At 48.1% G+C, this 15,582-nt stretch overlaps 1 protein-coding gene across 1 annotated transcript in view; it reads right to left on the bottom strand.

Annotated features, from left to right (window-relative positions):
• Positions 1 to 12,994, bottom strand: part of SLCO5A1 (solute carrier organic anion transporter family member 5A1) — a 149,895-nt gene extending 136,901 nt beyond the window's left edge. The window contains 2 exon segments of the mRNA XM_005663031.3: positions 9,682 to 11,082; positions 12,767 to 12,994. Of these exon segments, the coding sequence (XP_005663088.3) occupies positions 9,682 to 10,597 (916 nt within the window). The 5' untranslated portion in view covers positions 10,598 to 11,082; positions 12,767 to 12,994.

Below are 15,582 nucleotides of genomic sequence, written 5' to 3'. Positions count from 1 at the left end.
TTGTGCATCCACATTCATAGCAGCATTATTCACAATAGCCAGGAAGTGGAAGCAGCCCAAGTGTTCATCAACAGATGAATGGAATGGATTGGCGTTCCCTTCATGGCTCAGCAGTTAACGAACCTGACTAGGATCCATGAGGATGCAGGTTCCCATCCCTGGCTTCCCTCAGTGGGTTAAGGATCTGACACTGCCGTGAGCTGTGGTCTAGGTCGCAGAGGCGGTTCGGATCCCACATTGCTGTGGCTGTGGTGTAGGCTGGCAGCTGCAGCTCCAATTCTCCCCCTAGCCTGGGAACCTCCATATGCCGCAGGTGCGGCCGTAAAAAGGAAAAAAAGAATAATTGACTCTAGACATTAACAAGTGTGGCCCCTGGGAATGGGGGGAAATGCCCCAAGTTGAAACCCGCTGTTTTAGAATGACCTGTAACCTATGCAGTTTTCCATAAGGAGCTGAGGTTCAGAATACACACAATGCCTGGATACCAACTGCCTGGACGAGGAAGACCAGGCAGCAGTGGAATCCCTATCTCTTTTCTCTATAACAGGGAGATGGCAAATACAGAGCTCACAGACTTACCACCAGCAGAGAGAAACCTGTGAGCACAGATCCTTCAGGGGGGTCAGAGGAAAAGGACACTGGCGCTTCCTTTGGTTAAGAGCAAAGTGAACACCTTTCATTCAAAACCATTCTCACACAACAGCAGACTTCAAAAAAGTAGCCACGGCATAGAAATGCCCAAAACGGATGTCTTGCTTTGGCAAATGCACTGAGAGATGGCGGCATTCTTCCTGCTAAAGCAGAACTTTCGTCAGCAGCTGGTTCTGCCACCAGTGGCTCCAACCCCAAGCCCAGAGAGAGACTCTCCATTTGTCAAAAGAGCCAAAGATCTGTGGTCTTTTATTTAGTTATTTTGTCTTTTTTTGCCTTTTCTAGGGCCGCTCCCGTGGCATATGGAGTTTCCGAGGCTGTGTCTAATCAGAGCTGTAGCCACCAGCCTACACCACAGCCACAGCAACGTGGGATCTGAGCCACGTCTGCAACCTACACCACAGCTCACGGCAATGCCGGATCCTTAACCCACTGAGCGAGGCCAGGGATTGAACCCAAAACTTCATGGTTCCTAGTTGGATTCGTTAACCACTGCGCCACGACGGGAACTCCAGCTCTGTGGTCTTTTAGACCCCTGTTGCTCAAAACATGGCCCTTGGCCCAGCAGCACTGGCCTCAGCTGAGAGCACATTAGAAACGCAGGATCCCAGGCCCTACCCCAGACTTCCAAAAGCAGAATCTGCATTTTGAAAAGATAACCTGGTGATTCACACACACACACACACCTTCAAGCTTCGGAAGGACCGTTTCAAACCACATAGATAACGAATCCACAGCAATGGGAAAGATGTATCATAAATCTGACTGAAAAGACCGTTCTCTGTTCTTTGCAGGGGGAGGGGGTTGAATAAATCATCGTGCACCCAACTGCCTTTTCCATGATGAGACCAGAAATCCCTTTGCTTTTCAGTTAGAATCTGAAGTTTTCTGTCAGCGTCTTAGACTGACTGGCCAAAGGTGACCACCAGGCAACCAATAAATTCGGGAATTACCAAGGGTAGAAACAATGCACCATTAAGACTGAGATGAACTGTCCTAATTACACATGAAACTCACCCACACCCCAGCAAGGAGCTGCCACAGGGCACTGATGCCCACCTGTTCTCACTCTGCACTGCCTCCATCCCAGGAATCTCCCCACATGTCCTGGATCGTTGCCTCCAATCCCTCAACCATTGCTCTCCCTCGTCTTAGTTTCCAGTGGAGTTTATTTTTCTATTTATTCATTATTTGTACAGAACCTACTTCCCAAGGGGATTGTGTGTGGCTTACAAAGATGAACACGTTGTAAACAAGATGAGCAAAATTAAAGCAGAATAAATACCCAGTTAGACGTCTTAGGAGATAATGTGTGTTCGCATGATCTTTCCTTTCTCAGCTCTCCCAGGCCCTCATCACTGCTTCTCCCCAGGAAAGCAGAAGGGGATTAATGTGACGGATGAATCTGAAAATCAAATGGGATGCTCAGTGCATCTCCTCCTCTCTGCCTCCTGGGAGTGAGTATGTACACGGGGAGCAAAGATTCTGCCCTGCCCCTTCTTGGCACAAGTTTTACCTATATACACCCCAGCCCCCACCCACATGGGGAGAGCCAGGGCTGCCACCCTGTTGAGGTCCAGCATTGGCAGTGGCTGGATGGGTAAGCCTGTTTATCAGATGGATGGGATTATTTAAAAATCCAATTGCACAAAGATAGGAGCTGCATTTTCAAGATCGATTCCGTCAGTTTTAAAAAGTGATACTTTGGAGTTCCCGCTGTGGCACAATGGATTAAGAACTGGACTGCAGCGGATCAGGTGGCTGCAGAGGCATGGGTTCAAACCCTGGTCCAGCATATCGGCTTGAATGTATCTGGCAACTGCCGCAAGTTGCATAGGTCACAGCTGCAGACTGAATTCAATCCCTGGCCCAGGAACTTCCATACCCCATGGGTGCGGTCATAAAATAAAATTTTAGAAAATAAAATTAAATAAATAAATAAATAGTGATATTTTGGCTCCCATGTCTTTACTTCTTTGACTTATTTCTCAGTTAGCTCAGAACTTATGTAACAGCGAGGGTGCTATTTGTTAAGCCCTTTCAAAATCCTAACCAAAAAATCTGGAAAGTTCATGCTACAAGCCACCTACAATAGGTTATTAACAGTGATCAGGAGAGTTCTCACAGTGGCTCAGCAGGTTACCAACTCAACTAGTATCCACGAGGGTGCAGGTTCCATCCCTGGCCTTGCTCAGTGAGTTAAGGATCGGACGTTGTTGTGAGCTGTGATTTAAGTCGAAGACATGGCTTGGATCCCTTGTTGCTGTGGCTGTAGTGCAGGCTGGCAGCTGAAGCTCCAATTCTCCCCCTAGCCTGGGAACCTCCATATGCTGCAGGTGCAGCCCTGAAAAGCCAAAAAGGGGGGTGGGGGTGGAGGGGAATGTCCTGAAATTTCTGGATACTGAGGCAAAAGGGAACATGTGACCAGTGTGGTAGCTATAACTCGAGGCCACTCAGTGCTCAGTCCACCCTCACCTCCTTGCTTTCGCACTCACACTGAAATCTAAGACGTGCCATCCCAAAAATCCTGTTAGCCAGAAGAGGCCAGGGGACTCCATCCCCAAGAGTAAGCAGACGCTGCCTCTTCCACTCTCTCCTCCTCTGAGGAAGAGGCTGTGATGCCTGAGGTGGAGCAGCCTTGCTAAGAGCTGCGCAGGGAAAGAGAGGAAGCTGGCACCAGGGAAGGCTGGACCAGCCCTTGACCACCTGCCCAAGCCAGCTTGTGGCTCAAGATAAATAACCCCCTAACTTGTCAAACCAAGATACACTTGGTTATATGGTTCTCAGGAACCCTGAGTTGAAAGATACATATATGGGAGTTCCCGCTGTGGCACAGTGGGTTAATGATCTGGCTTGTCCCTGTGGCATTGACAGGGTTCAATTCCCCACCCCGCACAGCAGGCTAAGGATCTGGTGTTACTGCAGTTGCAGCTGGGATTCGATCCCTGGCCATATGTCAGTAAAATCTTATATAGAGAGATAGAGATTGCTCTATAAAACATGGCTAAAAGCCCATCAAGATTTTCTTTCTTTCCTTTTTTTTTTTAAATGAGAGTTGCAACGTTTATTTCAGGTTCTCTCTTGTTGTTGTTTTTTTTTTTTTTTTTTTGTCCTTTTGCTATCTCTTTGGGCCGCTCCCGCGGCATATGGAGGTTCCCAGGCCAGGGGTCGAATCGGAGCTGTAGCCACTGGCCTACGCCAGAGCCACAGCAATGCTGGATCCGAGCCGCGTCTGCAACCTACACCACAGCTCACGGCAACGCCGGATCGCTAACCCACTGAGCAAGGGCAGGGACCGAACCCGCAACCCCATGGTTCCTAGTCAGATTCGCCAACCACTGCGCCACGACGGGAACTCCTCTCTTGTGTTTTTTTATTATTATTATTTTCTTTTTTGCCACACCCACAGCATGTGGAAATTCCTGGACCAAGGATTGAACCCACGCCACACAGCAGTGACCAGAGAGCCACAGTGGTGAAAATGTAGAAGCCTTAACCTGCTAAGCCATCAGAGAACTCCCCAATCCAGATTTTCTAGACAATGTTTGGAAGAAGTGAATTCTTTTCTTTTTTCTAATTACATATAAAAAAGATACATTTAAGGCTTTTCATACTCAGGAAGAGCAATATATGCCAGATAGATGGAGAGAGAGAAGTGAGGGGTCATATATGCATGTACACACATATATACACGCTCACATATATAATGTTTATACTACTAGAAAATGTTGTTGAAACAACTCAACTAATTTCAAGTTCATCCTTCTTTTAAAAGACTGAAGATATTTTAAAAAATAAAGCAGCTATTAGAAATTTATTTTAAAAGAACGGTAATTACTTCCGACATTTTTATTTTATTCATGATTTGGGACCAGTTATTGCTCACCAATATCCTGTACAGTCTATGTGGACCAATGAGGACCCACAGTGGAGAAGCCTGGACACTGTAGGCCCTCAAATTTCAAAAGAGCTTTTTTTGGGGGGGCCACACCTGCGGCATATGGAAGTTCCCAGGCTAAGAGTTGAATCGGAGCTGTAGCTACACCACAGCCACAACGATGCAGGATCCGAGCTGTATCTGCGACCTACACCACAGCTCATGGCCACACCTGATCCCTAACCCACTGAGCAAGGCCGGGGGTTGAACCCACGTCCTCATGGACCCTAGTCGGGTTCGTTTCCACTGAGCCACAATGGGAATTCCCCAAAGAGCTTTTGTTATGTTACACCAGGCACAAATATACATCATATAAATGTTCATACATTACAGAAAGAGCGTTGTCAAAGGTTAGCAGGCAGAAAGTTCATGTAGTAAACCCTGGGGTCTCAGAAAATGCAATTAATTGGACTATAGCACTGCTGAAACCTTGATCAAGATCTCCCTGTCCAGAGAAAAAGGAACCTTCACACACTGTTGGTAGGAATGTAAACGGGTGCCGCCGCTCTGAAAAACAGTGCCGCCGCTCTGAAAAACAGTGTAGAGGTTGCTCAAAAAACTAAAAATAGAACTACCCTCTGATCCAGCAATCCCACTCCTGGGTATATATCCAAAAGAAACAGAAACACTGACAGAAGATAATGTGCCACAGCGTTCCTAGCAGCATTATTTACAATTGCCAAGATATGGAAACAATGTAAGTGTCCATTAACAGATGAACAGATAAAGAGGATGTGGTACATATATACAATGGAATACGACTCAGCCATAACAAAGAAAGAATTTTTGCCATTTGCAACAACATGGATGGGCTTGGAGGGTCTTAGGCTAAGTGAATATGTCAGAGAAAGACAAAAACTATATGTTATCACTTGTATGTGGAATCTAAAAAATATGACAAACTAGTGAATAAAACAAACAGAAAAGAAAGAGACACACAGGTATAGAGAACAAATTAGTGGTCACCAGTGGGGAGCGGGGATGAAGGGGTACAAACTATTATGTAAAAAATCAGCTACAAGCAGGATAACACAGGGAATAAAGGCAACATTCTATAACGATTTTTTCATAAAAAGCATGGGCAAATATTCAAAATATTTTTTTAAAAAAAAGACTGTCCCACACAATGTCAGAGAGATTTCCCATACAATGTTTTACGTGCCTACATAATGTTTCTTTCCTTTTTCCAATTATAAAAAGCTATGTTTAAAGGTTTTCACACTCAGAGTAAAACAGCTCCGGCTCCCCGCTCTGCCCACTCTCTGGGATGAGTTAGAATTCGGCTTTAGCAGAACAAGTGCTGCCTCTTACAGTTGGCACAGTGCCTGCACACATGTAATCCTCAACATGCCACAGTGAGGGAAACAAATGTAATACTCTCCACACGGGAACAGAGGCTGGGAGAAGTTAAGGGATTTGTCTGAAGTCTCACAACCAGTCATTGGTAGAACCAGACTAAAATAGATCCACTGCCTCCTAGTCTGGAGCTTTCTTTTCTTTCTTTCTTTTCTTTTCTTTTTTTTTTTAGGGCCCCACCCTAAAAGTATGGAAGTACCAGGGCTAGGGGTTGAATTGGAGCTGCAGCTGTCAGCCACAGCCATGCCAGATCCAGACCACGTCTGTGACCTACACCACAGCTCACGGCAACGCCAGATCCTTAACCCATTGAGCTGAGCCAGGGATCGAACCCAAATCCTCACAGATCCTAGTCGGGTTCATTACCACTGAGCCACAATGGGAACTTCTCAAGCTCTTTCTAAGGCCTTGTGCCATTTCTGTGAAGGGTGGAGGTGGGGGGACATACCAGGGAGGTGACATGGCTACACCCATACCTCTTGGAAAAATGGCCAGCCCGTTGCCAGTCATTCTGAGAATCAATCAGAGGTATGGCTTTCTAGTCTGGAAATCCATCTTTTTTTTCCTTTTCCCACCTGCTAGCCATTCTTTCTTGTTTCCCTATTTGGTTCATGAATTTCTTGCCCCCTAAGGGTCGCATTTTCTCCCTCTCCCTGAGATACAATTACAAATCATGATCCAGGTGCTAACCTCACTTCTTCGTACCTACAAAGCTTTCTCTGTGTTCGGGGTGAACACTGAACCTCTCTCCTGGCAGAAGGAATTAGGGCATTTAATGGGTGTGAAGGCTGTTGGAGCTCATCTACCACCTCATCTCTTCTACACTGAGAGCTGCCAGAATGTTAATGCCACAACAGTCCAAAGATTAAGGTATACATTTACGACCCACTTCAATGGTTTTTACACTAATTCAGATATTTGTTCCTGTCTGCAACTACTAACCTGCTACCTGCTTTTTTCCTTTCTCCTTTGGTGGAAACTCTGACTAAAAAGTTAAGAAAAGGGTGAGCTGTAGACAAGGTAATACAGAAGAAGAGTTTGGTGGAAAATAACAAAGAACGTATAGCCAGTTATTCGTTAGGAAAAATCGTATGTCATAATAAGTAAACACTGCTCATGTTCTAAGAATATACTTGTCTCTGATTTCATCTTGTACTGAGGTGACCTGTAAAAGCTGCTTTAAGAGTGTAAAGGATGGTCTGGTTTTGATCATGTTTTGATGGTTCTGGGCTAGTTCTGCATCCCTCTGCCTCATATTCAGAACTATACTGAGTGTGGCCCATCCATTGGTTTCAGTTGGCTTTCAGATCCTCTTGCCAAAGAACACCCAGCATATGTAGAGGGAAGTTCAAAGGCTCTGGGGCCAGAGAGGTCACTTAAACTCTCTGAGCCTCAGTTTTCTCATGCGTAAAATGAGGAAGACAAGTCCCATCTCATAAGGCCATTGAGAACATTAAATAAAATACTACATGTGAAGTTCCCACTGTGGCTCAATGGCATCAGTGGCATCTTGGGAGAACTGAGATGCAGGTTCAACCTCTGGCCCGGCACAATGTGTTAAGGATCCGGCATTGCCACACCTGCAGCTTAAGGTCACAACTTTGGCTCTGATTCCTGGCCTGGGAATTCCACATGCCAAGGGGCGGTCAAAAAAAAAAAAAGTAAAATAATAATAAATGTAAGATTCCTGATACTCAAACCCCTGGCGCTGTTACTGAGATTCACTTCATATGAAGCAGAATTTTCATGAGCTTCCCAAGAATGTGTTCTAAGGCAGTCATCAAAATGTTTTCCAAAACATGATTATTAGTCAATATCTAAAAGAAGAGGAGGAGGAGGGGGGAGAGGGGGGCAATCGAATCCCATTTGTAAAACTTTCTTCCCCTTTTATGTGTCACTTCACACCCTTTCCTTAAACTGGCAATATTTCTTCACTCATTGAAGGCACCTCAGATGCTGGGACCATGTCTCATTGTTGGTCTTCCCATTAGTAACACAATGACCAGCACGGAATATGCACTTGCTGTTTTCCTTCTTGACGGGCAACCACTACCAGAAAAAAAAAAAAAATCTCAGGGCTCTGACTAATGGATGGTCTCCCTTTGTGTAGGGCTCTGCCTGTGTTCTTCATGAAGTAGATTTGTGTCAATGGCATCCAGAAGTGGGATGGAAGGGAGATCCAAGGTTTCAGAGTAAACGGAGGCAAAGATCAGTAAGTATACAGAAAATAATTGGGATATTTGCAGGGTCTATGTGTCACTCTAAAGATTGCATAACATTTTCAAAGAGAGAAATGTATATTCACAATGGAAAGATCTGGCAGTCACCCACTCAACCAAGTGATTTAAAACTTACCAAACACTAATAAATGGCCAAAGGCATGTAATGGAAAACACAGCATCACCTATGGAGTAGTCTGGAAAAAAACATATTGTCTGAATTTCATCACACCTTTAGACTGAACTTCTGGTTTTCAAGAAACATAGGGAATGGAGGAATAAGGTAAGTGACTCGTACAATGAAATAATCAATAAATCTTGAATGTGGAACAGTCCATGAATCCCTTGTTCCTACAAAAAGCCTATATGGTAGACAAAGGAAGAAGTTGAAGCACTTCTAGATTATAAAATTTTCTAGATTATAAAATACTAAGATGTCCAACAGCCAAATACAATGTATGAATGAATTTTGATCGGCTCCTGCTTTGAAAAAATCATATAGTTATAAAAGACCTTGAGTGGGCAATTGAGGACATTTGAATACAACCTGGCTTTTGAGGATAAAATGGAATGGTTATTAACTTTCTTTGGATGTTTAAGTTCCTGAGTTAGGTAAAATTTCCTCTTGCATTTAATAATAAAAATAAATTATAAAATGCTTGTCCTAATGCATTTGGGCCAGATACTGAGGATTATAAATGGCTCAGACTTGCTCAGACATCTTCTACGCCCGATTCTGGGGACAGCAGTTGTACTGAAGAAAAAGCAAAGCCCTCCTAATTGAGTATCATGTTCACTGCCCTTTCACAGTCCAAGAGCCATGGCTTTTCAGAAAGTAGTAATGATCCTTCTCCCAATTTCATGTTGCTAGAGGTCTTCAAATCAACAGTAAAAATAGTTTGGGATAAACTTTACAACCTGTGACGTTGCTTCCACATAAAGATAGCTTCGTCATTTGATATCACTCAAGTTTTTTTTTTTTAATAGTGATGCAGATGGTGTGTAAGAAATACAGATATGGAGACAATAAAGCGTGTTTTATGTAGTCTGGGCACTCCATTAACCCTGCCATTGAGGGCAGGAATGAGAAGCGGCAGCAGATAAAAGCAGTAAATAACCTCACTCCACCCCAGTTACTTCTGTTCCTTCCTGAGCCTTTCTAGAAGGGACAGCTTTCAGAAGATAAACGTCATAAATTAGGGCTTTTCCAAAGAGAGGCAGCAAGAAAAGGGAGCACTACCCCACAGTTAAAAGTTTGTGTTACTTGAGAAAAGACAAGTGGGAGTCCGAAAATTAGTTCAAAGAACTATCGACTCTTTGATTCTTTCTCCAACTGAAAACGATCCACACTAAAACTAAAAATAAAAATAAAAACTTAAACTTAATGCTTAAAGACATAAATATAATATATAGCATCATACATTATATATAATAGATAACATCCAGTAAAATGTGAAAGAAAGTGCTTCCTTGTGATTTTTGAGTTCAAGCTTATCTGAAAGGACAGGGAAGTCTTACCTAGGTACAAGGATGCGTTTTCTTTCTTGACATTGTCGTCTAGGTAGGTTGGTCCCAGAGTATAAATTGGCGTGGAGCCCATTCCAATAAGAATCTGTGCGCAAATGAATAAAGCCACGTAGACCCAGTGATTATTTCCTCCTGAGTCCTTGAGGCAGGTGGGAGGCTCCACCGTGGCCGAAAAGTTGCCATTCTGACACAGGCCATCGTTGGAGGCTGAGGCGTTCAACTCTCGGATCTGGTAGGGAGGCGAGATGAAGTGAGGTAAAGCGAAGAGGGCAGCCCCCACGGCAATGAGGAGGCCCCCCACCGCCAGCCACAGGGGCCGCCGCCCCCGGCCACCAAAGTAGCTGACAAACACCACCACCACCAGGCTCCCGATGTCAAAGCAGCTGACCAGCAGCCCCGACTCGGAACTCTTCAGACTGTAGCGCCTTTCGATGGTGGTGATGACACTGCTCAGGTACCCAGAAACCATTAAAGCCTGGATAAAGGTCAGAAAGCACATGCAAACCAGGAAGCAACGGGAATCAGTGAGGACCACATAGAGGCACCTTCTGCCCTGGAGCATGGCCAAAGCGGAGGACACCGACATGGTCTTGCCGACTTCCACCCTGTGGTGATGTTCCACCAGCCCTACCATCTCTGCCGAAGTAGACCGGGCGGAGGGGCTGGGTGCCTGTGGGCCGGGTCCTTGCTTCAACTCCCTATGGTCGGAAGAATCCGTACAGCCGGAGGCGGGCTCTGAGCCTTCGCGCGCGGGACGCCGATCTGACCGGCAGGAGGCGCTGTTCAGGACGGGTAAACTCTTGGACCTAAAGGTCTCTGGTTCGCACTGCTCTTGGACAGCTCCTACTCTGGCCGGTGCTTCCAGCTGCTCTCCCGCCTGGGGCTGCAGCCCAATTCCTTCGTCCATGGCTCTTAGAATTCAGATTCGATCGCTAATGCATTCAAGGACTCCAGCGTTTTTCATCCACCGGCACGAGGGGCCAATGCCGGGCCCAGGCAGTCGTGTTCACCAGGGTCTGGGGCTGTGGATGCAGAGCCGCGCAGCAGGACATCCTCACCAGCTGAGAGGTGCCCAGGGCATCCTGACCGCAGACACGTCCCCGAGGCTCCGCAGCCGCGTGCCCCGGAGGGCAGGGGTCTGCGCGGTCCTGCGATGAGCCCTACTTAGGGTCCACCTCGGGTTGGTAGCTCGCGGCAGGAGCCTGGCGCGTCCCGGGTGCATCCCCTCCACCGCCGCCGCTCTGCTAGCCGCGCGGAGCTCGTACGCCCCGTGCCCAGCGTGGGGGCGCTTAGCGCTGCTGCCCGAACCGCATGCTTCCTGGCTGACTGGGCCAGAGACGCCCTGTCCTCGCCGCCTCTGCTCGCGAAACCCTCGGGCGCAAAGCTGCCAACCTGCAAAGCAGAGAGAAGGCGGTCAGCGAAAGGCAGCTGCGGCTGGGGCCGGCGTCCCGGCACCCCCGGCAGGAGGAAGGGGAACAACGCTGGGCGCTGGGGGACTCGGACGGTCCCAAGTGGGACAGAGGGACAAATGAGAAGCGAAGCCCTGGAGGAGGAGGCGGTTGCAGGCTGCAGCCTCTAGTGCCCGAACAATAAGCAGCAGGCGGTCGGCAAAGACCCTCCCTCATTGTCTACGGTGGACCAGCCCCCTCCCCGCCCCTTTTGCCTTAAACAGCTCATCTGCTTTTATATGTTAATAATTATCAACCTGGCAGTTCTGACTCAGAGGCAGTGTCTTTTATTCGAGTGAACTAATTGCAACCTTTTGGTACTCCTACTCCCTTACTCAAAATAGAAAAAGCCCAAAAGAACAAAGGAAAGTTTTTTTTTTCCAAAGACAATGCATCCCCAGTACTGACTTTTAAAAAGAAAAGGAAAAGAAAGCTACGTGCGTAGAAATGTGTGTACACACTTGTGCCCAGGCACGTGTGCGCGACTGGATGTGAATTCCTCTTCTCTATCAACCAGAGACATGTATTCAAGGCCCAAGGCGGCGGCAAAAAGGTCAACGTGCTTGCTTCTTTATTCCCAACACTAAAAATAACACCCCTGCCCCCAGCCGGCAGAGACAACTATTCAATTACAAATACCAGGGGCATTCGAGGCTGCGGCCCACACGAAGTCCCTGCGCGCGGTGTCAAGCGAAACCGAAAATCAATTTGCTTTGCGGAGAGGTAGGGAAGCCACAACCAAACAAAGAGATGCCGACGCGCTGTCACAGCGCCCCGGGAGCTCACAGAGCTGGTTTGGCACACGCCGGACGGCGGGGAAGTGTGCTATTTACATCGAGCGCACCCCAACAGCGTGGGCTCCGGGTGCGCGCGGGCGCGCACACACACGCACACACGCACACCACACACACACATACACCCCGGCGTTTCTGCATCGGAACCCTTCGTGCGATCCGGCACCCAGCTTGATTTCAGCGCGGGCGGGAAACAGGTGTGTCCCCGGGGTAAACCTGTTTCCCTAATCTCGGGGACTCCCACTCCATTCCTCCAGCCGCGGGTAGGGGGTGGGAATGTGCACCAGGTGGGAGAGGAGAGCAGGACTTCGCTGCCTTGGGTTTCATTCTGCGGCGCGCTTTTGTGATGCTGCTAGAAAAGAAAGGAGGAAGGGTAAGGGAGAAAGGCGGAGAGGCTGGGATTCCGGGGCGCCGCTCCGGCGTCTCCCTCGGCGCTTCTGTGCCAGACCCGCTCCCAGATTCCCCGCCTGCCAGCCGCTCACAGCCGGGGCTTTCCCGCCGCCTCCTTGCCCAGGCGTCTTCCCGGGAAACCCCACCCGCGGCCGTGCGCGGAGCCAGGGAATCCCGGCAAACTCGCTGCCCGCGCCGGGGGCGTTGGAGCCCCTGCCGGGCGGGCGCCCGCACCGCAGCGCAGCCTCGGGAGAACACACGGACCCCGGCAGGGGGCTCTCGGAGATGGCGTGGGACCCCAGGGACTCCCCTTGCGCGCGCGAGCGCACACACACACACGCGCGCGCGCGCGCGCGTACACACAAGCACGGCCCGCAGGAAGACAGACAGGACCTCCGGCGACAGCTTGCAGCGCTGCCGGGCGCATGAGCCGCCGCTACTCACTCGAGAGTCGGCCGGTCGGTCCGTCGCTGAAAGTGGAGAGGCGGCAGTGGGGACCTCGGAGGTGCGAGGGTAGTTAGGAACCGCCTGGGGAGGCAGCCTCGGTCCAGCGGGCGAAATCAGTGAATGAGACTGTGAGTCAAGCTGAACTCTTCCCCCCACCCCTCGCCTGTCACCCAAGCCTCTCCAAACAGACCCAGACGCACAGACGCGCCCGGAGCGGAGCAGCAGAGGGCGCAGGCGCGCGGGCAGCCGCCCTGCCCAGCCGGAAGGCAGAGAGCCACCCGGCTGCCCTTCACCTGAGAGGCAGGGGAGGGCGAGGAGCCTGAGGGTTCAGGACTCCAGAAAAGTCAGCTGACGAGGCAAAGAGCCCACTCGAAATATAGAAAGCATTTCCGTTCTTATTCCTCGAGGTGGGCACCCACCATATCCCAGGGACTATAGCAGTTTCTGGAGACCAAAGAGGAACAGGACAAGAATCTCTGGACTGTGAAACCTCCTTCCGGTGAAAGAAATACCCCCTGTAAGTAGCCTAAAACAACGCGGTAAATTCTATGCAGGGTGATACTGGAGAACTTAACGTCCATTGTTAACCAATTAGACCTTCACTTCCAGGCAGAAGGAAAAGGCATGTGCAAAGGGCCAGGGGCCTGGCCCCGGTTCTGCAAGGAAATAAGCAGATGGTTCACAGGATGATGATTGCTAGGGTGGGGCAAAGGACTGGACAGCAAGAGTGGCAGAATAGGAAAGGTCAGCACGGGCTTCATCTGTCCTGTGCTGTTGGTCCTGAAGAGCCAATGACCTGCTGATTTGCTCACCAGAAAGCTGGTCCTGGCAGTGGTAGATGAGTGGAGGCTGCACGGAGGGTATGGAGACAAGTTGAGAGGTGATCTCTGAGCAAAATATGACTGGGCAGTAGCTAGGGCATGGAGGAGAGGGAACTGCTTGAAAACACTAACCCAGTAGAAGTGGCCAGACTTGGAAGCCGATGTAATCTGGAGGCTGAGAAAATGGGCCAATGTAGGATGTCTCTCAAGTTTGACACTTGGGTAACTGGGTTAATGAAAAGAAAAACACAGGAAGAGGAACTTGCGCTTAGGGGAGAGATATTTTTCCCTCCAGATGTGTTGACTTTGAAATGCCTTTGGGGCATCTGACTGTTACATGTCCCATACACAGTTGGACATATGCCACACAGGCAGTTGGGATTAGGGACATGGATTAGGAGACATCAGCCCGAAAGCAGCATGAGGTGAATAAGGAAGATCATGCAGGAGATCTGAGGAGAGGTGGGCTAAGGACAGAGCCCTGGGGACATCACCATCTAAGAGCTGGAGAGGAAGGGAGTTCCCATTGTGGCTCAGCGGTAATGAAGCTGAATAGTATCCATGAGACGCAAGTTCAATTACTGGCCTTGCTCAGTGGGTTAAGGATTTGGCATTGCAGTGAACTGTGGTGTAGGTCACAGAAGCGGCTTGGATCCCAAGTGGCTGTGGCTATGGTGTAGGCTGGCAGCTGCAGCTCTGATTCAACCCCTAGCCTGGAAACCTCCATATGCCGCAGGTGCAGCCCTAAAAAGGCAAAAAAAAAAAAAAAAAAAAAAAAAGGAACTGTAGAGGAAAACAGCTAAGAAGGAAGATTACAAGCAATGGTCAGAGAGATCTGTGAAGAATCAGAAAAGAACAAGTGTCACTAAAGCCAAAGGAAACTTGAACAAGAGAGTGTTCAAAACAAAAAGCCAAAAAAAAAAAAAAAATAGAGGAGTGTTCGGATGCATCGCAGGCTGCCAAGAAGCCAAATAGGATGATGACTGAAAAGAGTCCATTAGCTTCAGCAAGTAGGAAGACACTGTCCAACTTTGACAGAGATTCTGTCCTGTTCATCTTTGGGCCCCAGAACTTGCTCTGGTCCCTGGGATATGGCAGGTGCCCACCACACCAAATAAAAGAATGGAAATACTTTCTTGATTCCGAGTGGGCCAGTGAGGGAAGGGAGTGGTTCAGCAATGATCAGTGACTATGCTGGCCTTTGCTGCCATGCCACAGCCATTCAGGGGCCCCTGGCCTCATCCAGTGAGAGCGCTGCGTCCACTTTACAAGCCCAATGAGGGGAGTGTAGAGAGATTTAGTAACTGAGTAAAGGCAGTGAGCTAGTCTCTGGATAATAAAAAGTCTGTGCTCCCTAATACTTGATTCCCCAGGGATGGCTAAAATAAGCTTTTAATCTGCTTTAAAAAATCATTTTACTCCAAACCAGAATTTGTTTTATTTTTGGATAGAGAAATAAGCTTCCACTCACTGTTTCTTATAGTGTTTTACATGACAATTTGAAAGTTCCAAGAATATTAAATTATTTATTCTCTTAGGAGAGCCTATTTAATACTGGAAAGCATCATAGGATAGTGAAGAGTATGGAAGCAACTTGAATTTTCATCCTGGCTCAGTTATCGTGGCCATGAACAATTTATTCAACTATTCTTTTTTGTCATTGGCCACACCCAGGCATGTGGAAGTTCCCAAACCACAGCAGTGACAACACCAGATCCTTAACTTGCTGAGCCACCAGGGAACTCCTTATTTGACTATTATTTATCTTAATTTCCTTACTTGTAAAATAGGGACGAGATTCCCCGCTAGAAACTGCCAAGAGGATAGATGAAATGACGTAGTTGAGACATTCAGCCTATGCCTTAATGCGCAGAAGAGCCAGTAAACATTTGTGCCCTTCTCAGAGAGTCCTGGATGTGAGATGTACATACTAGAAAATGTGCTATGTAAAGTCAATCTTTCTTTTGCTGGGGAAAAAAAAAAGTCCATGCT

Source organism: Sus scrofa, chromosome 4 (genome assembly GCF_000003025.6).
Source record: "Sus scrofa isolate TJ Tabasco breed Duroc chromosome 4, Sscrofa11.1, whole genome shotgun sequence".
Classification (NCBI taxonomy): domain Eukaryota; kingdom Metazoa; phylum Chordata; class Mammalia; order Artiodactyla; family Suidae; genus Sus; species Sus scrofa.
Note: the sequence above shows the minus strand (reverse complement) of the source record. Positions and strands in the feature narration are given on the sequence as shown.